Source organism: Herpailurus yagouaroundi, unplaced genomic scaffold, assembly GCF_014898765.1.
Source record: "Herpailurus yagouaroundi ecotype Mexico unplaced genomic scaffold, PumYag 77, whole genome shotgun sequence".
NCBI classification, from domain to species: domain Eukaryota; kingdom Metazoa; phylum Chordata; class Mammalia; order Carnivora; family Felidae; genus Herpailurus; species Herpailurus yagouaroundi.
The window spans coordinates 94,810,383-94,830,978 of record NW_024412388.1 but is presented as its reverse complement, the minus strand read 5'-3'; the positions used below and the strand labels follow the sequence as shown (position 1 = coordinate 94,830,978).

The window sequence follows — 20,596 nt, the reverse complement described above, 5'->3', positions numbered from 1 at the left end:
TCACAGAAGTAAAGCGTTCCTCCTTCCTCTCTGCACTCAGATTCTTAATGGTCTCTCGTTCTAAATCTCCACGGGGAGACTTAGATAGACAGCATCACCAACTCCAGGGCCATCCCTTGGAGAGTTGGGAGTGATCATTTTTATAATACATGAAATCAGATTACATAAAGATAAAGGCATTTTAAGATGGATTTGCTGGATGCAAAGGAAGAAAAGCACTCATGCAGCTCAAAACAGAGGATGTAATTATTGTAAGGTTACAGGGAAGCTCGTAGACACAAAGTATAGCCCAGTCTCTTGGAAATTGGATCTAGGAAGTTTGAACTCTAGGACTCCAGGCAGACACTCTTTCGGATTCTCTTTCTCTGAAGCCTCAATGGCATCTCATCCATTTACATGGGTGTGCTATTTTAGTCTCTCCAGCTTACTCAGAAAGCGTCTCTGCCTCCCCATAACCTTCGCTCATTCACAGCTTTCGTTCCTGGGTAAAGTCCCCAACTCTCCATAACCGTTGAACCGTGGTTCTGTAGCCCTTGTTTAAAACTCTGATTTGGGGGCGCCTGGGTGGCGCAGTCGGTTAAGCGTCCGACTTCAGCCAGGTCACGATCTCGCGGTCCGTGGGTTCGAGCCCCGCGTCAGGCTCTGGGCTGATGGCTCAGAGCCTGGAGCCTGTTTCCGATTCTGTGTCTCCCTCTCTCTCTGCCCCTCCCCCGTTCATGCTCTGTCTCTCTCTGTCCCAAAAATAAATAAAAGTTGAAAAAAAATTTTTGATTTGATTTGAACGGGGGAATCTGATTGGTTACTGACTAGCCAATAGATTGCTCAACACGAGACAGGATCTGATTCTGATCCAATCAGCTGTAGCTGGGGCTCTCAGGGAACAAATGTGGCAGCCGGGCCTGTCCCTCCAGTAGAGTTGATAGACTAGGACAGATGAGAGAGACAGAGACAGAGAGAGATATATCCAGGTACCCCACAGCAAAATTACTATGTCTGGTTACTATGGAGGTCATCAAAGGTCCAGAACTTTAGGGAAAATTGTGTCAGGAAGCAGAGATCTGTCCTGGTCCTGATGTTCATAAGTCAGGGGAACGTAGGGTAATTATGAGTGATTATGTGGTGTAAGCTTCAGGTCACTGTTAGCCGTTTATATGTAAGCAGAGCTTCCTCCTCCGCCACTGGCTGCCTCCCTGAGTCACTGTACAGCTGTCAGCAACAGGGAAGATTCCAGAAGCATGTGGCGGGACAGCCTCTTCCCCCACTCCATAGCCCACCCCCTTCTGCCATACCCTAAACTGGAAACAGAGCCACGTGGCTGTGTGTTTCCTGGCAAAACCGGGCCTGACTGTTTCCAGGAGCAGCTAGCCCACTTTTTGTTGGACCGGTTTTTCTAAAGAAGGAGACAGGTGTCCATTTTCACCACACTCTCCGGCTGAAATCCGTGGAGCCGGAAACAATACCAGTGTAGCTGCTTTGGCTAGAAATATACCAGTCCAAAATGATCCGGATTCATTTTTAGCTTTTTGCTCTTTAAGAGCTTTCTAGACTAGAGTTTCCTGATGAGTTGCCAGGATTCTGGATTCAAAACTGCTCTTGAAAGAGCCCAGAGACCGGGTTCCAGTTTATCTCTTCTACTTTAACTGTGTGACCATTGGCAAGTCCCTTCCCTCCTCGCCCTGGGCCTCAGCTAGCTCATCTGTAGGAAGAGAGAATTTGGAGTAGATGATCTATCTCTACGGTTCTTTTCTCCTTGACCATCTCTTGCCCAGCCTTTGCCAGGGCACACACCGGCACTCAGCCAGCCTCCCCTCAGCAGGAATACAAGCTGAACGCACCGCCACCCCCTCTCTGAGGGTTTCATTTCTCTCTTCTCTTTGCAAAATTTTTCCAGCTCTCAGGTGGAAAAGGGCCACCTCTGGCCCTTGTCAGCCTGTATAAGGGGAACAGAATACCTTAGACTCTGGAGGGCCAGTCATCAATTTGTTTTTCTGCCTATCTCTACCGCCCCCCCCTCCATGACTATAGTCCTCAGCATCCCTCCACTAGCTCCCAAGCTCTCCTGAAAAGATCCTTTAGGAGAGTTCCATTCAGCACCCCAGCGTGTAAATCTCCTGAAGGGCTGACCTTCCAGATCAGTAGACCCCTTCGTTGCTCCAGAACGTGTAACTGTGAGTTGAGGCCACTGTAGAGCCAGGTCTGCAGGGGATGTGGGAGGCAGTGTGGCCACCAGGCCGGGTCGGGCCTCCTGCCATCAGGTCGGCGGCGGCTGCCCTCCGCTTGTCTGGCTGCATCCGAGGCCCCAGGCCTGCTCCGGCAGGCACCCGCTGCCGCCCGGCAGCCGTGTGTCCCCCATCACGTAGTGCCTCTGCTCGCCTTCTTCCTCCAGAGCTCTTTCTCTGGGTTCCTTTGCTCCCCCTCCCATTTGTGTTCACCCCCTGCCATGAGCGGTTATCCCACTAAAGAAGCCCAGCACACGGCACGGACAACTCACAAGACCCTCAGGGAGCATGGGGATCCAGGGCCATCAGGCCGTTGGGCTGCCTCTCTCTCAGTCCACCCTGGGTGTCAATATCCCCTCACCCAACTCCTTGGCTTCGGTTTGAATGTTACAGATAGAAACAACTATCCTTTGTTGCAGATCCCTCTTAATCCTGCCGGCTTTACATCTCCCCAGTTGCTTGCCCCTGGGGAGCCACGGGCCTGCAACCGTCACTGTGGGGAAAGGGAGTGAAGATAATAGAGTAGGCAGCGCCCTAAGAGAAGGGGATCAGAGAGAGGCTCTGAGGGCAGCACCAAGAGGGGTGAGAAGAGTGGGCACTGCCCCACCGTCTGCAGGGGAGTTGGTCGAATCACAGGTTTTTGTTTTTATTTTTTTGAAGTTTATTTATTTATTTTGAGACAGAGAGAGAGAGAGGGACGGAGAACACAGGCATGGGAGGGGCAGAGAGAGGGAGAGACAGAATCCCAAGCAGGCTCCGTGCTGTCAGCGCTGAGCCTGATGCGGGGCTTGAACCTGTGAACCGTGAGATCATGACCTGAGCTGAAATCGAGGGTCAGACGCTTAGCCGACTGAGCCACCCAGGCGCCTCTGTTTTTGTTTTTTGAATCACAGGATTTTTCCAGGTGAGATGGGTGGGGCGTGAGTAGCTCTGTCCTCTAGGAACTGCCTAACAACCTGGAAAGCATTCATTCATTCATTCACTCTGGTAGGTGGTAAAGATTTAGTGAGCTCCTCCCCTGATGTATTCTGTGTAGGCAAAATAGAAACAAACAGACCCCATTCCCTGCCTTCTAGGATGCCACATGAGGGAAAGAAAGAGAAATGGAACATTAGACTACCACGTGGCCCCTCCTGTGGAAATTGGGGAGAGAAGGCTGAGGGAAACCTGTGATGCCTAATTCCAATGCGGGCATGGGGCCACTGGATCTCTCGTACATTGCTGGTAGAAATGCAAAAGAATCCAGCCACTTTGGAGAACAGTGTGGCAGTTTCTGGGAAGTTAAATATATACGTACCTTGCCGTTCAGAAATCCCAGTCCTAGGTATTCACCTGAGAGATGAAAACGTATGTCCACATCAAACCTCTACACAAATGTTTATAGCAACTTTATTCATAGTTGCCTAAAACTGGAAAGAACCCAAATTGTCCTTCAACTGGTGGATGGATAAACAAGCTATGGTCCATCCTTACTTGGCAATGCTACTTAGCATTAAGAAAGAAGAGATTCGTGATAACGTGCAACACCATGGATGAAGCCTAGTAAGTTTGTGCTGAGCTTAAAAAAAAAAAAAAAAAGAAAAAAAAGATTATGCTGAGGGAAGGAGACCAGGCTCCAGATTCCATTTATGTGACAGTCTGGAAAAGGCAAAACGACAGGGGAGGAATTAAACCCATCCAGACTGGCAGTGGCGAGAGGCTGGGGCTGGGTGGCGGGGTTGACTACAGAAGTGTGCGAAAGTACATTTTGGGGTGACGGAAGTGTTCTGTGTCCTCACTGTGGTGGTGCTTACATGACCCTACGGATTTGTCAAAACTCACTGACGTGTGCACGAAAAGGTATATTTTGGCCTGTGTAATTTACACCTCAATAAAACTGACTGGAAAAACAAAATACCGTGTGGTTTCCATACTAGGCTACAGGAAGGCCTAGGGGGGCACTGGCTTCCTCAGAAGGTGGCCCTGACCTGGGGGAAGTGTAGCAAGGAGGGTTAAAGATGGCGACTGAACGTGGAGGGCCACATTCTGCTAAAGGGAGAAAATAAGGCCATGGCTAAGGGTACAGCCTAACCCTAAGAGAGGGATTTGCACTGGCCAGCGAAGGAGCAGGAGCCAGATTCTAAATATATTTAGGAGTGTGCTTCTGTGCGGGCGTGTGTGAGGGGAGGGGCAGTGGAGGTGTCTGGAAGGTAGAGATTCAGGAAGGACACGCAGGCCGTGGGGGAGTAAGGACGGGCCTCCTACCGGCTGAACCCACGTGTGCATGCAGCACCGAGCCGGAAATGTACTTACGGGCCTGGGAGCTTACCAGTCTGCTTCAGAGAAAACCCCCAGACAGCAACTGCAGTATAAATAGCAAACAAGCAAACACGACATTGTTCTGCGCCAGAATGGAGCAGGGATGTTGGCCTGAACGCAGCCTGAAGGCCTGACGTGGGGTTGAGCGGCAGCCCCAGGCGTCCCCAACCCCTCGGCCCCCGGCAAGCTAGTGCCCCTCTCTCCAGCAAAGCCCGCTGTGCACCGTGCAAACAAGTGATGAACAACAGCCCTCCCCAAGGCCAACGCCTGCAGAGGTTTGCAGGCTGCTTGCTAAGTGGGAGCTCCAGAGACCTGTGCGGCTGCCGCGTCCGTTGTCCTGCAGGCCCTTCAGCAGGCAGCAGACGCTGCTTGCTCAGCCGGCCCAGCGCACCAAAGAGAGAAAGTCCAGTGCCCCGGGGGAGCTAGCCAGGAGATGGCGAGGGGACCTCAAAAAGGAGAACACATTCCCGTGACAACGGTGCCTCAAGGCCTGGGGTTCTTGGGGGGGGGGCCTAGGGAACCCATGATTTCAGGGATCTCCTGGTATTGAGGCCCTTTGGGGTAGAGATGCTAAGGACATCAGGGCAAGAAATTCCAGGAAAGGCCAGGAATTGGGACAACGGCTGTGGCAGTCAGGGAGCTAAGAGCGGAGACTGAATAGGGTTGGACTTCAAGGGTTCAAATCCCAGCCCTGCCACTTAGGGACTCCTGCCCTAAGGCAAGTTGTTTTGCCTGTTCAACTCTCCACTGCCTCATCTGCAAAATGGGGACAGTCATAGTACCCACCTCCCAGGGCTGCCGGGGAGACAAAGGAGTTGTCCCATGTGCAAGCCTGGCCAATAGTGAAGACTCAGTTAAGGTTAGCAGCAATGGCTGATCGCGTTTGCTGAGGATCTCCAAGGAGTCCACACGCGTTCTGAGGCTGGATTCCTTTGCGAGACCTGGTTCTTCTGCATGTTAGCCTGTACCCTCCTCACTCAGCCCTCTAGTGTCCAGCCCTGTGCCTGCCGACTTTCAGGGTCTGTTCACTTCAGTTCAGCCCCGCGGAGAGCCTCCTCCCACCCCCGCAGCAGGGAATCCCGAGGACACCAAGGCTGGATTTGCATCCCTGACCGACCCCCCTTACTTACTGTGTTGCCCTTCCTTCTGCCCCTATTCCACAGGCTGCCAGGTGACGGGGCGGCGGGGGGGGGGGGGGGGGTGCGGCGAGTGAATCGTACTTAAGTATCAGAGTGCCCGCATCCAGTAGGTGCTCAGTGGTGCTCCTTCTGTCCTCGTGTGGCTCAGGCACCAGTCCCCACTGTGCCCTAACTAATACGCTGACCCCACCATCCTAGTATCTCTCCGTAGTCAGGAGGAGAGGGCCTAGTTCTGGACAGCACCTAACCCATCCTGCCCACCTCCCAGGGCCCTCTCCTGGCCCTCAGTTCTTTGGGGCCCAGAAGAGTCTCCCTGGTGCTAAACCAAAGGTGGTGTCTGCTTGAGCTCTCTCTCCAAGCGGGTGAGGGGTAACATTTTGACTTTAAGTATTGTTGTGATCCAAGGAACTCAAGCAGCCTTGAACAGTGTGCAGTGATCACGCCTAGTGCTGACTGGGGAGAGGGGCCAGGGTGATTTTCATGGGCAGCCTCTCTAACAGCCCCTCTGGGCTCTGGCTACAGTCCTTTCCCAGCAGCCTCAGGGTCTGATGGCTAGGGGCTGTCCAAAGGTGTGGTTTGGGGGAATTTGTTTGTTTCTGCGGACCTAGACCCAGGAAGCCTGAGCGGTCTACGTTTACTCATCGGCCACTTGGGAACCTGTTTTCCAAGGTTTCCAGCGTAGGAAGACCCTAAACACTATAAAAGAGAGATTTTTAAAGAGTGTGGGGGAAGGGACAGGATAAAAGTAGTTCGAGGGGTGCCTGGGTGGCGCACTTGGTTAAGTGTCTTGATCTTGACTCAGGTCACGATCTCACAGTTTGTGAGTTCAAGCCGTGCCATCAGGCTCTGTGCTGACAGCATGGAGCCTGCTTGGGATTCTGTCTCTCCTTCTCTCGGTCCCTCCCCTGCTGGTGTTCGCACGCTCTCTCTCTCTCTTAAATAAACTTTTGGGGCACCTGAGTGACTCAGTCGGTTGAGCTTCAGCTCAGGTCATGATCTTGCAGTTGACGAGTTTGAGCCCCGCATTGGGCTCTGTGCTGACAGCTCGGAGCCTGGAGCCTGCTTCAGATTCTGTGTCCCCCTCTCTCTCTGCCCCTCCCCTGTTCATGCTCTGTGTCTCTCTGTCTCAAAAATAAATAAAAACACTAAAAAAAAATTTTTTTAATAATGAAATAAATAAACTTTTTAAAAACTTAAAAAAAAGAAGTTCTAGTATAGCATCAATAAATTATGCTTTGATATCGCAACTGTTTTCGTGCTTTGTTTTTCTTTCTCTTATTTTTTTTAATGTCAAGTCCTTCTTAGAATTCCAATCTGCCTCACTTGTACTAAGGGCAACATGAGAAAGAGACCTTTCCCCAACTCATCTCAGCAGGGAGAGTGGGGGAGCCTGGTATTCAAAGGGGAGGCATAGAACAGAGGCAAAGAGATGCTTGCGAACGAAGTAGGACTTCTCAAAGAGGCCCCGCCCCCCCACCCCTGCCACCCCCTCCTCACTCAAAGCTTGGAAGAGTTGGGCTTCATTTCAGGAAGGGAGACTGTTGCCTTACAGGCCTTCATTTGTTTCCCAAAGCAGTCGCCCCATTGGAAACATGTTTCGTATTTTATGTATAAAACCGGGTTTTTGGCCTATCGGTTCCCATGTGAGATGATCCCCTCTAACTGGACTCTTTTATGTAAGGGCCGCTTTGGATTCCAGAACGACTGGGTCAGATGATGGCCCTGCTTGGAATGGCCCACATATTTCTGGGCGTCTGTAGGTCTATGTTGCCCAGACATTCTCCTACTTAGCTTTGGTAATCCTTTCTGGACGGAGGGTGCCAAAGTAAGTATCAGTCACTCCGTCTCCAACAGCAATTGTAGATGGCCCAGGAAATGTCAGCCTTAGAAAATAAACAGCCCTAATATTAGCTCAGACGTGAGGACATATTCCCCCAGCAGGTGTGTGGGGGTGGGGAGGGGAAGGCCCTTAAATTCTCATGTATTTTTAAAGTGTGCCTCATACACTCAATTCTCCCAGGCGTCACTAAATGTATTTTGGTCCAGAAGAGCAGTTATTACCATAGCTTTTGCCCGAGGGATGAGCCAGCATCCGGCCCTCAGTTACCCGGGCTCGAGGTGACCAGCTGTCCCCAGCACGGGGTGAGTGCCCGCATATCTCCTCAGCCCACGGTCCCCTCTGCCGCCAGGCAGACAGTGATTCCAGGGTCACGGTGCATGGCCACTGCTCCCGCCAGAGAAAAATGTGCATGTGGCAGTTGCGGACAGTTCCCCACGCGGACCCCAGGTGTCGCGCTGTCACCAATGAGCATCTGCTGTATACAACAGCGGTGTTGTACGGTAAGTCACGAGGCCTGCGTACCGCACGTCCGTTGTTTACGAGGCTCTGTTCTCGGCACTGGGCCTACCCGGAGACCCACAGTCTGGTGGTCGAAGGTTTGGCAGTCCAGCAGGAGAGACAAGACATTGTCAGCATGCTGTGTGCTGATAGTGGCGGCTGGGCACGTAAGTGCTAGCTATAGGAAAGCTCCCAGAGGAGGGACAGTCCAGACAGGACCGCAGAGGCCAGGGAGGAAGAGGTCCAAGCAGAAAGTGGGTTCGGAGCCAGTCTCGCTCGGTGCGCACCGAGACCTCACTGAGTAGGCAGGAGGAAGGCTCCCGGAGAACGGAGAAAAGGGGGTTTGATGGGGTTGATGGAGACCAGGAGAGGCAGGAGCACAGCATTTCTCTGTGCTGCCTACAACCGAGAGTTTATCCCGTGACCGGATAAGGAGTCCGGAGGAGGTTAAAGCAACAGGTGTCAAAATGCAAGGTTTTGATGCAAACTTTGGGAAATCCCCCGCTGGCCTGAGCTTTACCTTCCCCTTCACAAACCTGTAGAGCAATGCTACGCCTTGGGGCAAGGTGGGCCGGGGAGGCCCAGAGAGAGGAGAGGCAGGGCAAAGAGACTGAGAAACAGCCAAGGAGCTTTCTCCTGCTGGGTCAGAAGACGACGTGCGCGCTCCCCTGCCATGAGACAGCCCGCAGCGTGAGGCACTGTCTGATAAGCACCACATGATTGCTGTAACACCTGACGTCTGTTCTTTTAAGCACACAATCATTTTTATAACTATTTATAATATATTATACAATTATTCTTTTATAATTTTACTAAAGGGTAGTCAAAATCTATGGAGACTTCTCATTTAAAAGATTTTAGGGGCGCCTGGGTGGCTCAGTCGGTTAAGCGTCCAACTTCAGCTCAGGTCATGATCTCGCGGTCCGTGAGTTCGAGCCCCGCGTCGGGCTCTGGGCTGATGGCTCAGAGCCTGGAGGCTGCTTCAGATCCTCTGTCTCCCTCTCTCTCTGCCCCTCCCCTGCTCTCGCCCTGTCTCTCTCTCTCTCTCAAAACTAAATACACATTTAAAAAAATTTTTTTTAGTAAAAGATTTTAAAACAAGTTAGAAAATTCTGTTGCCGATTCTTTTCCCAGTGTTCAGGTAGGAGAGATTGAAAGGTATTATAAGCAGGTCATTGGATAAAATTGTGTAACAATGGCAACATCCAAACACCTGTATTCAAGCGCTCTTTTCCTGGCATCAGTTTGTTTTTTAGGCGATGATAGAGCATCACCTTTATCTTGAAGGCACAGATCAAGAGTGCGTATTAAAAAAATCTGACAGCCATTTGTCATTCACAGAGAAGAGCAATAAAAATGGAACGTTTTGTCTTTATAAGAAAACCGTGTGATTTATGGTTACGTTTCGTGGCTCTTTTAAGTACTTGCCATGAGAAAACCGAGGAACCCCCGTGTGACATGGAAGATCTTCCTGGTGACTCGAGACCCCATTACAAAGTAGGGTAAAGACCCCATACTTTAAAGACCTTATTTTTTGTAAAAGTAATGACGTGAATGACAGCGCTCAGCGTTCGTGCACATCTGGCTTTTGCTTCCCGGCTGCCAAGTGAATGAGTAGCAAGGGTGTCTCTCCTTCGTACCCTCACTCCAGGCTCCCCTTTTCATATTGGTCAATCGTTTTCCCATAAACGATTTTTTTTTCTGAGAAAGTCATTTACTCATGTTTCCTTTGGTGATTCAAAAATTATTCTTTCCAGGACGTAAACGAAGTAACAAATCCCATTAATTGAGATCTTAGAAGGCTCTCTGTGTTCAGTCGTATACAAAGCAAACTTCCTATCAGACATACTCTGTTTCCATGTTCATTCCTTAAAATTTTCAGCAATGTTTTCTATGCATCTTTCTTTTTTTTTTTTTTTTTAATTTTTTTTTCAACGTTTATTTATTTTTGGGACAGAGAGAGACAGAGCATGAACGGGGGAGGAGCAGAGAGAGAGGGAGACACAGAATCGGAAACAGGCTCCAGGCTCTGAGCCATCAGCCCAGAGCCTGATGCGGGGCTCGAACTCACGGACCGCGAGATCGTGACCTGGCTGAAGTCGGACGCTTAACCGACTGCGCCACCCAGGCGCCCCTCTATGCATCTTTCAATAAGGTCTGCTGACAAAAGATTTCATGTTGTTGCCATGGTGTTTTTCGAGTATTTCAGCCATTTTTCATGGTAAAGAAACAAGCGTTTCCCTAAGGGCATGCGGCTTTTTGTGTTTTGCAATTACTAAGAAACACCAAAAGACTCCTGTATACACTTATCATCACATTTAATGAGATTTTGTTAAATACTGGGGTAAGCATTGTTAATAACTTTAAGCATCAATGAAATAATTGAGGAAGTTTGCATTCGTTGTATGGATGCTTAATTTTTAAATGTCTTACTAATTCGGAAGCTTTCTACAATCAAGAGCTAATATCTCAAGGCAAAAACTCTTAGGGCAATAACCTTCATTAACAATAATAAATGTCAACCACATTTTAGGGAATTATCTTGAAAACATTGTGGTTTTTTTGTCAACTTCTTTTTTAAAAAGTTTTTATTGATTTAAGAGAGAGAGTGAGAGCGTGAGAGAGAGAGAGAGTGGGAGAGGGGCAGAGAGAGAGGGAGAGAGAATCCCAAACAGTCCCCCTGACATAGGGCTTGAACTCACAACCATGAGATCATGACCTGAGCCGAAATCAAGAGTCAGACGCTTAACCAACTGAGCCACTCAGGCGCCCCATCAAGTTTGTTTTAGGTCCAATTAGACTGTCATTGCTTTTGCCAGCTAATAATAAGAGCTTATTCAGGAGGAGAAAGGTCATCCCAGATTATTTTTTTATTGTTTCTTACGTTTGCATTATTGATAGTATCTCTAATCCAGGTCTCTTTGCAAGAATCTTTTATTTTTTTATTTTTTATTTATTTTTTTTTTTTATATTTTTTTTCAACGTTTATTTATTTTTGGGACAGAGAGAGACAGAGCATGAACGGGGGAGGGGCAGAGAGAGAGGGAGACACAGAATCGGAAACAGGTTCCAGGCTCCGAGCCATCAGCCCAGAGCCTGACGCAGGGCTCGAACTCACAGACCGCGAGATCGCGACCTGGCTGAAGTCGGACGCCTAACCGACTGCGCCACCCAGGCGCCCCTGCAAGAATCTTTTAAAGCCACTTGTTCATTTTGTGAAGATTATATAGCACATAGTAAGCACGCAATAAGATTTTGGTTGAATCGAGAAAAATCTGACAGATGATACAGTCATCACTTCCTCCTTACAAAGCCTTAAGATCTTATGGTTCTCTTGGGGTGCCTGGGTGGCTCAGTCGGTTGAGCGTCCGACTTCGGCTCAGGTCACGATCTCACAGTTTGTGGGTTCGAGCCCCGCATCGGGCTCTGTGCTGACAGCTCAGAGCCTGGAGTCTGCCACAGATTCTGTGTCTCCCTCTCTCTCTGCCCACCCCCCCCACCCCCCCACTCACACTCTGTCTCTCTCTCCTTCAAAAGTAAATAAACATTAAAAAAAATGTTTAAAAAAAAAAAGATGGTTCTCAAAGGATTGAGATCTATGGGGATCCCATAGATCCCATCTGTGGGGAGCAGTCCTATGGCCTCAATGGTTTGAAATGGGAAGTGAGAAGATTCTATTCCTGAGTTTGGGAGGATCAAGTTCTTAATTCTCAGGGACTTCTCAGCCAAGAAGCATTTTCCTGGATGTCATGTTCTCTCTTGGGAGGAGTAAAAACAGTCCATGGGACTTAATTCTTCACTTTCCCCCAGAGGGATGTATAAAGATGAACAATCAAGACGCAAGCCCAGGCCTGCCGGCAATTCTGCTGGGAGAATCCAGCCAGTTTCCTTCCCCGATACACAGGGTGGTCTGCTCCAAGCTGGCCTGGTTCTAAGCTCTGAGGAAGTGAGCCTGGGGACAGAACCAGGACAGGATCTACATATGGGTTGGTGAGCCCGGGATCACGCTCAAGAAGGCATAGCCCTCTGGCGATCTTCAGGCATCAGTTAGGATTGCATTTGGCTTTCCCTTGACAGAAACCCACGCTGGCTCACCCACATGGGGCTTTGAGTTTTGCCATATAACAAGAAGTCAGGAAGCAGGGGAGGGGTGTTGTCAGGAGAGTCATGAAGGACTCAGATCCTTCTAGCTTCCTGCTCTGCTATCCTAGTCTGGGGCTTTTCTTTTCAGGGTCGTGGGTTGGCCCCCTTCATTCCCAAGCATCTCTGTCTCACCCCAGGCAGGAAGAAGGGGAGGGGTGAGGCCAAAATGTAGTCTTTTCCTCTGGGGACTCTGCCTTTTAATTAAGGGAGGGACAGGGGCGCCTGGGTGGCGCAGTCGGTTAAGTGTCCGACTTCAGCCAGGTCACGATCTCGCGGTCCGCGAGTTCGAGCCCCGCGTCAGGCTCTGGGCTGATGGCTCAGAGCCTGGAGCCTGTTTCCGATTCTGTGTCTCCCTCTCTCTCTGCCCCTCCCCTGTTCATGCTCTGTCTCACTCTGTCCCAAAAATAAATAAACGTTAAAAAAAAAAAATGTTTAATTAAGGGAGGGACAGTCTTCCCAGACGTTTACCTCTATGTTACTGTCCAGCTCTGTAGGCATTTGCAAGTGAGCCAGAAAGGCCAGGTATTTCATCTGAACACATCATTGCTCCCACATCAGAGTGGTGTTCAGTTAGTAAAGATTAAGTGGAGAATGGATTCTAAGTGCACCGGGAGCGTCTGGGTGGTCGTGAGTGAACCACCTGATTTCATATTGAATAGACTGACCCTTGATTTTTCACTCCCCACTTCTCAAAAACCTTTCATCATGCCTTGGGCAACGTATGACTTAGAAATATTGTCAGGAAGAACCACACTGACTTGTAACCGGTTCCCTGGGTGCCCCATCATGCCCCCGTGCTGGCCTGTGGTCCACTCTTCGAGTATGGGTGGCAGGAGTCAGGATGCCCGGTCCCAGGCTTTAGTTTACCATGGGGCTCTCCATGTCCTTGACCTACCTTGCGGGTACTTGAGGACAGCTCCAATTCATAAATAACCGGTGCCATCTGTGAGAAGCTGTGCAAAGGCTGAGGCTCCCCGGTGAAGCCACAGCACCCCCCCCTCTGCCGTTCACCCTGACTCCAGGGGGGCACACAGCCCAGCAGCCCAGCAGCCCCAGAGGGTGCTGGATTTCAGCGTCCAGGAGACTGTGTGGGAGGCGTTCCCAGACAAGATGAGCTGGGGGCTGGCAGCGGGGGAGGCCCAGGGCTGGGGAGCTGGCTCTGCAATGAAGCTGTGACTTTCTACAGCTCCTTGGTGAATTTGCCACTTCTGCTCCAAGCCTCTTCCAAGGGGGATATCCACAAGGTCTGTAGATTTTGCTCAAACTGAATTGAATCGATACCAAGTTTGTTCAAACCCTGCGTTAAGAATTTTTGTGCTGTCCTCATGACAGTAGCATAACATACTTGACCCTGAGCAGAGCTAATAATCACCTATGTGGATGATTAGGAGGACGGACGAGTAGTTTTTTGTGTTTTTATCCCCTCATTTTCTTTTTTTTTTAATTGTTTTTTTTAATTGTTTTTGAATGTTTATTATTTTTGAAGGAGAGAGAGAGACAGAGCGTGAGCAGGGGAGGAGCAGAGAGAAAGGGAGACACAGAATCCAAAGTGGGCTCTGGGCTCTGAGCTGTCAGCACAGAGCCGGATACGGGGCTCAAACTCACAAACCGTGAGATCATGACCTGAGACGAAGTCGGACGCTTAACTGACTGAGCCACCCAGGGGCCCCTTTTTTCCCCCTCATTTTCAAATAGATAGATGATAGATAGATAGATAGATAGATAATAGATAGATGATAGAAGTATACACACACACACACACACACACACACACACACAAACTGCAGAAAATTTAGAAGTATCATGTTCCCGCTCTTCATTCCTACCATAACCCCAATTTTATTTAGGGTAGCAATGCGCCCAGGTAAAAGATGACATTTCTTAACCTTTCTTGCAACTAGCAAGTGCTAATGGGTTAGAAGTGGAACTTAGATGGGCTTTCGGGAAGATTCCTAAAGGAGAGAGGGGGCAGACAGGGCAGGCACACATGCCCTTTTGTTCCAGTTTCTTCCTCCTTTTCATGCCTGGAATGTGGATGTGATGGCTCGAACTCCAGCAGCCATCTTGGGTGTTTAGAATCGAACCTCACTGTGTTGAAGGCAGTGATGCAGAAAAGTAGCAGGGACCTGCATCCCTGATGACTTTGTCCATCTGTCAAACAGCCCTGTAATACCTGCCTCTGGACTTCTTTTATGAGAGAGAATGACTTCCTCTGCTTAAGTCACCAGGGTCGGGTCTCTGTTAACAACAACAAAAGTAATTCGTAGCTTGTTTAGTACCTGACACAGAGTGAGTGTCCAGTAAAAGTCTGGGGCCGCACAGTTCTCTGGAAAGACCTCTGGGTGATGAGAAGAAGCATGGGCTGAAGAATCCCATTCCTGTTTTGTCACCAGCTCCCTGAGTGACCAAGTCCGTGCCCTCTCTGGGTCTCAGTTTATTTTCTGTGAGGCACGAGGTCAGGGTAAATGCCCCCTCTGAGAGCTTCTTTGGCTGTTATCTCTCTGAATCTGTGGACTGAACAGACCTGGGTACTCTTTTGGTTTTATATCTTGCTAATTTTGTAGCAGTAGGTGGGTCATTTAGCCTCTTGGAGTCCTGGATTTAAAAAAAAAAAAAAAAATCTCAGTCACCTCGCTTATCAGGCATGCAGGAAATGTTTATTGAATGAATGAGGAAGGTTGGGGACCATGTCACCTGTCTGGTTGCCTCCCCAGATGATAGCAAGGATAAAATGAGCTAAGCCTGCACAATGCCGTCCCAAGAGTAGATCCCCGAAACTCAAATGCCTCCAGGACTGGGTTGACCTGGCCTCCCCCTGCCCCTCACAGAGCTTGGGTTCTAGGTATTTGCCAGGACTGACCTCTACTCAGGATGACCCTGCCACTCTCCCCCCTCCCCCCCCCCCCAAGCATCTTCCAGACTGCTTCTTAGATGGCCAAAGTCCCTGGGCGAAGGAACAGAGAAAGAACCAAACCAGTCCTATGCCAGATGTGAGGAAGAAGAAATAGAATCAATCCCTCCCTGAATGAAGTTCCAGAGACAGCATCGCCCGTCTCCCCGCTGACCTCCTTCTGAGGATGCCAGGACTCCCGCCATCATTTGCCGTCAGGAGAGGAGCTCCCGCCATCCAAGGAGCTCCTTGGTTCCCATTGGCCCAGAGCTCTACCTGTGCTGCTGTTTCCCAACAGGAAATTCAGTTGCCCTGACACTCAATCTCCATAGCAACCCTTGCTTTTGAGACACTGAATGGAAACTGCTGGTGTGGGGAGGCCAGTAGCAGAATACTGATTTGTCCTGTGTCTGTAACCACGGCTGCGTCTCAATACCTTTCCAGATACCTAAGGAGCTAAAAATACATCTGGTTCTGTCTGGGGCTCTCCACCCAGGCTAAGCATCTTAAAGTGCATCTGTGTTCTGACCTGCTAATATCAGTTACCTCAGGCAACTTGGGCCTGGGGGCCACGGAACAGGGCACAAGTCTGGAGGGGTCTGCTGGAAAGAAGAGAGACAAGTGAGCAGGGTCTCCGGAGAGGAAACTGAGGCGTTCCGGGGGATAGCCAGCAGACAGCACTAACTCCCTGCGGAGCGCCAGTGAACTTGTCAGTGCAACCCATGATCCCGGCATTTGGCCATTGGCTCATTTGACCACCGCGGATTAAGCCTCTACTCCATCCCGGAGTCCGTGCGGGGCGCTGGGATTACAGGCGTGAAGAAGAGAGGGCCCACGTGGGGCGTCTGGGTGGCTCGGTTAAGCGTCTGACTCTTGATTTCGGCTCAGGTCTTGATCTCACGGTTTGTGAGATCGAGCCTGGTGTCAGGCTCTGCACCCACAGTGTGGGGCTTCTTGGGATTCTTTCCCCCTCCCTCTCTCTCTCTGCCCCTCCCCCACTTGCGCTCTCTCTCGAAAATACAGCAACTTAAAAAAAAGAGAGAGAGCGCACACGTTCCCTGCTCTCACCGGTTTACAGGATGTTTGAAATGGGGATTATCCCTGAAAGTGCAAGCCTACTACGTGTATTCCTGGATGCTGTCTCTGCTCTGCCGTGAGCCTCCCGGCTCAAAGATTATTTGCACTCGTAACCTGGGCAGGGTTTCGCGGCACGGAGTAGGTGGCAAGATAACACGGGGCCGACTGCAATGGCATGGAGCTGAGTGGCATTGCCCCTGCGGCCGGGGCCCGTCCCACCTGGGGCAGCCTCCCTCTCCGGGGGCCTCCCACGCGCTCTGGCCAGCACTGCAGAGGGGGTGCTCGGGCTGTGAGGTACTGCATTCAGGATAGATAGTGACCACTCCACCGACACCTGTTAAGGCAGTTCAGGACAAAGCGACAGGTTGAATTACTTCCTAGTGTCCTTGGCAGGATTTGCAGACAATCCTCCCCACCCCCCACCTCCTTCTTCCCGTAATCACTGCACATGTCATTCAATTACTCCTGCATTTCCCAGAGCCGGAAGCTGTGCAGAGTTTAGAGCAAGCGGTGCGTGCCAGGGCTGCTCCGGAAAAGCAGGTGCCACACGGCCCCGGCCCCAGTCCCCGCTCGAACCCCGGCCTCCGCCATAAGGCACATGGGCCACAAGATGGAGAGACGGGGTTACGCGGCAGGCGCCGTGCAGGCACAGGAAGATCCCACAGATGATGCACCAGGTCACATGAGGGTGCCACCACGACCCTGACTGACTTCTTGAGCCTCAGGGCCTCAGATCCCGTGGCCGGCTGTTTGGCCTGGAGCAAAGAAAAGGGGCTGGGCTTCTGGATGCATCCCAAATCCGTTGGGCCATCTGGCGGAGAATGAGAATGAGTCCATGCAGCCTAATTCTCTTTTTTTGGCAAAGCAGCTCCAGATCTGCCCGACGGGGGCATCTTTGCTTTTGGTTCCCTCCTGCAACTCTGTGGGCAAAACAACACCCTGACTCCTTCTGCCCGGATCATTTCCTCCTTCGCCCGAGGGAGTAGCAGCTCTCTGATGGTTTTCCTTTCCTTTCCTGCTGGAGAAAGGATCCTGTGGCTACCTGGGGATTGTTCTGTAACTGACCACCTGTCCCTACTGGTGGCTTCCTGCAGGGCCTTGGGGTGGAGCAGGGACTCCACAGACCTTAGACGCTGCACAAACCCTTTGAGGGGGTTGGGCGGGGGGGGGGGGCACTGGGACGGTCCTCTCTTGGACCAGGACCTCTTTGCCAGGTGCTGGTGTCATTCAGGGCTGCACCTCGGGTGCTTCCGACCACCTCTACCCTCTGACTCAAGCTGCCTTCAGAGCCCATCTAAAGACACCTTCCAGAAACAGAGTCCCAGCAGGGCCCTTCCCACAGCTCTGTGGGGGAAGAAACAGTGGACAAAATTAGCTGATCAGGGATACCATTCCATGGCACTGCGGAGCCTATGTCCATGGCCTGGTTGAGGAAAGCGCCCTGTACCCAGGATCAAAAATCTGGGTCCTAGTCCTGGTCTTCCAGCGACCAGACAGCCACCTTCGCTGTGGCGAACCCCTCCGAATCTGTAACCCACCTCACCAGGTTTTTAGGAAGATTCATCAACTAAGGGTTATTCAGATGCTTTGAACAATAACATAGAGATGTGGGAATTTATTCAACACCTGGCACTGAGCTGGATGATATGGCAGACACAGAAATGGTGGCCTCCACCCTGAGGAAGTTTGCATAATCTGGAGCTGACGCCTCAGGGCCTCAGGGCCGTGAGCCTCAGGGCCGCAAGTAGTGTGACCTCCCTGATGGTTGTTTTTTTTTTTTTTTTTGTCCAACATTTATTTATTTTTGGGACCGAGAGAGACAGAGCATGAACGGGGGAGGGGCAGAGAGAGAGGGAGACACAGAATCGGAAACAGGCTCCAGGCTCCGAGCCAACAGCCCAGAGCCCGACGCGGGGCTTGAACTCACGGACCATGAGATCGTGACCTGGCTGAAGTCGGACGCTCAACCGACTGCGCCACCCAGGCGCCCCTGGTTGTTGTTCTTTAGGAAAGGCAAGAGGAGGCAGGAGCAGGGTGGACATGTGACACGTGTGAAACAGGCCAAGGGCAAAGTCTGTGCTCTTCTGGGCCATTAAGTGTAATAGGAGATTGGGGAGGAGAGAAAAGGGGAGTATGTAGGGCAGGGTCCCAAGCATCCGGGAGGCCTGGTGAAGGAAGCCCATTTTGAGTCGGACTGCATAGATGGCCCGCGAAGGTATTCAGAGCTGGCTTCAGAGAGGTGGCTGAGAGGGTGGTGGGGGAGAAGGGCGCTGAGGGTGGGGGGCACATAGTGAGCGAAGGTATGGAGGCCCAGCTCTGAGTGACACGACGGAGACAACCCTCCCAGTGGGGAGATACGCTTGTGAACACAGGTCGGGCTTTGTGAACACAGGTCGGGCTTTGGGCTCCAATTTTAGGCGCGTCACTTAGCAGTCGTTTGTCTTGGACAAGCTTTGTTTGTTTATTTACTTATAAATGTTTATTTATTTTTGAGAGAGCGCGAGTGGGGGAGGGGCAGAGAGAGAGGGGGAGACACAGAATCCGAAGTAGGCTCCAGGCTCTGAGCTGTCAGCACAGAGCCCAACGTGGGGTTCGAACTCACGAATCAGGAGATCGTGACCTGAGCCGAAGTCGGATGCTCAACCCACTGAGCCACCCAGACGTCCCCGTCTTGGACAAGCTTAATTAGCCTGTCTGAGTCTCAGGTTCTTCGCCTATGAAGACTTGCTAGCCATAATTATGTGCAATAGCTAGCGTGAAGATTATATTAGATCCGGGCCTGAATTTACGGCTCACTAGCTGCCTGACCCAAACGAGTGAGCTTCTCTGAGTCTCAGATTTCTCATCTTTAGAGTAGGGATTATACCTCCTCCAAAGGATGGGGGTAGGATTGGAGGAGCTGATGTACGTAAACTATTTGGCATAGGGTAAACGCCCAGGGAATGGCGGAATGTGCCAGAACCACTCGAGGGAGGTGGGGAGTCGGGAAGTTGTTTGAGCAGAGGGGAAGGGTTTGAGCCAAGCCACCCACCCACATGAGTGTTCCATGTGAGGGGGAGCCCGGTGGGGAGCAAAGCCTCTCTCCATGCCTCTCCCAGGCTTGAGCCCAGTGAGCTAACCAGGCCAGTAACCACAGCCCTGCAGGGAAGGCTTTCATACCCTGGACCCAAATGATCAACTTAACGGCTTTATAGCAGAGGCAGGGAAGGAATTCAGAGAGGGCCCTCCTCTGGCAGCCGAGCATGAGCTGTAAACCCCTTTTCTTTGTGGGAAGGAAAAAGAAATCATTTTAGTGCATTTCTTTTCTTGCAGGCACACTGAGTCACAGAGCCTGGCCATCTTCTCCCTGGAGGAAGCCTCCGAATTCCCCCAGACACCCCTGATGAGGCCTGGAAAGATAAGTGAGCTCAAGCTGCCAGGGTCACTGGGCCCTGGGTGCCTGGCTGAAGAGTGGGGGTGGGGTACGGCAGGCTGCCAGGTGACTCGGAACCACCCATCCCTTCCTGTGGGGTGCCTCCTGGGTGCTCCTTCCTGTGGCCAGTCCTTAGACCGCTACCCGGAGCACCCAGACAGCTCATCGTCACGGGCTTGGTCTCTAAGTCCCCCTGATGTGGGACCTCCCTTGGGCCTTTGCAGTCAGGAGAGGCAGCCTGGCGTGAGCAAGAACCGTGGATCCAGGACAGAAACGCTAGCGTTAAATCTCCTTGTTTTCTCTGCCTGCACGACGGGACAGTGTCTTGCCCTGCCTGTCTCTAGGTTCCACATGCAGGCCGTTTGGGTTAATGTTGTCATCCTAACACCTTACAGACAGTCATGAATGCCCAAGTCGCTTACATGCTTCCTTCCCTCTTGGGTAAATAATCCCAAACCCTTGCCTTCCAATCCAGTTCAAGTCCTGTCCCTCTTTCTGCTACATATTTTCACGTTCATGGCCTGTGGAGCTTAAAGCCCTCTCACCAGACAGCCCCTAAGCCAGGCCGGGCCAGCGTGCAGTGGTGGGGAAGGACCTCACCGCGCCTAACATGCAGGTCCCACAGGGACTCTGGCCAAGAGCTCCCTGCCTTGCTGGCACTCCCTAAGACCCTCTGGTGGGAGCGGCTGCCGCCCTGGACACCCGGCGTTTTCTCTGTCACCTGTTACTGCCTCCCCTGCCCTCCATGCCTCCTGCACGGCACCCAAAGGCCGGAGAGTTAGCCAAGCCTCCAGGTGACGCCAGTGCCTCCCAGCAATGCAGACACTTGGCTTTGGGAAGGAACAGCCACCCACGTTCTGCCCGTGGGCTTGGTTGAGCCTCCCAGAGAGGCCGCCGGCCTCTCCTGTCCCAGTGGCTGTGTCTGAGCACACAGCACTGCAGGAGCAGGTCTGACTTTCCTCTCTTCCCTCAGGTGCTGAGCTGGGTGCCTGGCTCAGAGCAAGTGTGGCCCTGATCACTGGGCTGGTAACAGGAAGGAAGGAAGGAAGGAAGGAAGGAAGGAAGGAAGGAAGGAAGGAA

The 20,596-nt window shown here is 51.4% G+C and overlaps 1 protein-coding gene across 2 annotated transcripts in view; it reads right to left on the bottom strand.

Annotated features, from left to right (window-relative positions):
- Positions 1–14,147: 14,147 nt before the first annotated feature.
- KCNC4 (potassium voltage-gated channel subfamily C member 4) overlaps positions 14,148–20,596 on the bottom strand; it is a 46,113-nt gene continuing 39,664 nt past the window's right edge. For both annotated transcript variants that reach the window (XR_005788845.1, XM_040471260.1), the window contains one exon: positions 14,148–14,732. Coding sequence is in view for 1 of the 2 variants with exons in the window: in XM_040471260.1 (XP_040327194.1) it covers positions 14,713–14,732 (20 nt within the window). In the remaining variant the exon portion in view is untranslated. The remainder of the gene's footprint in view (positions 14,733–20,596) is intronic.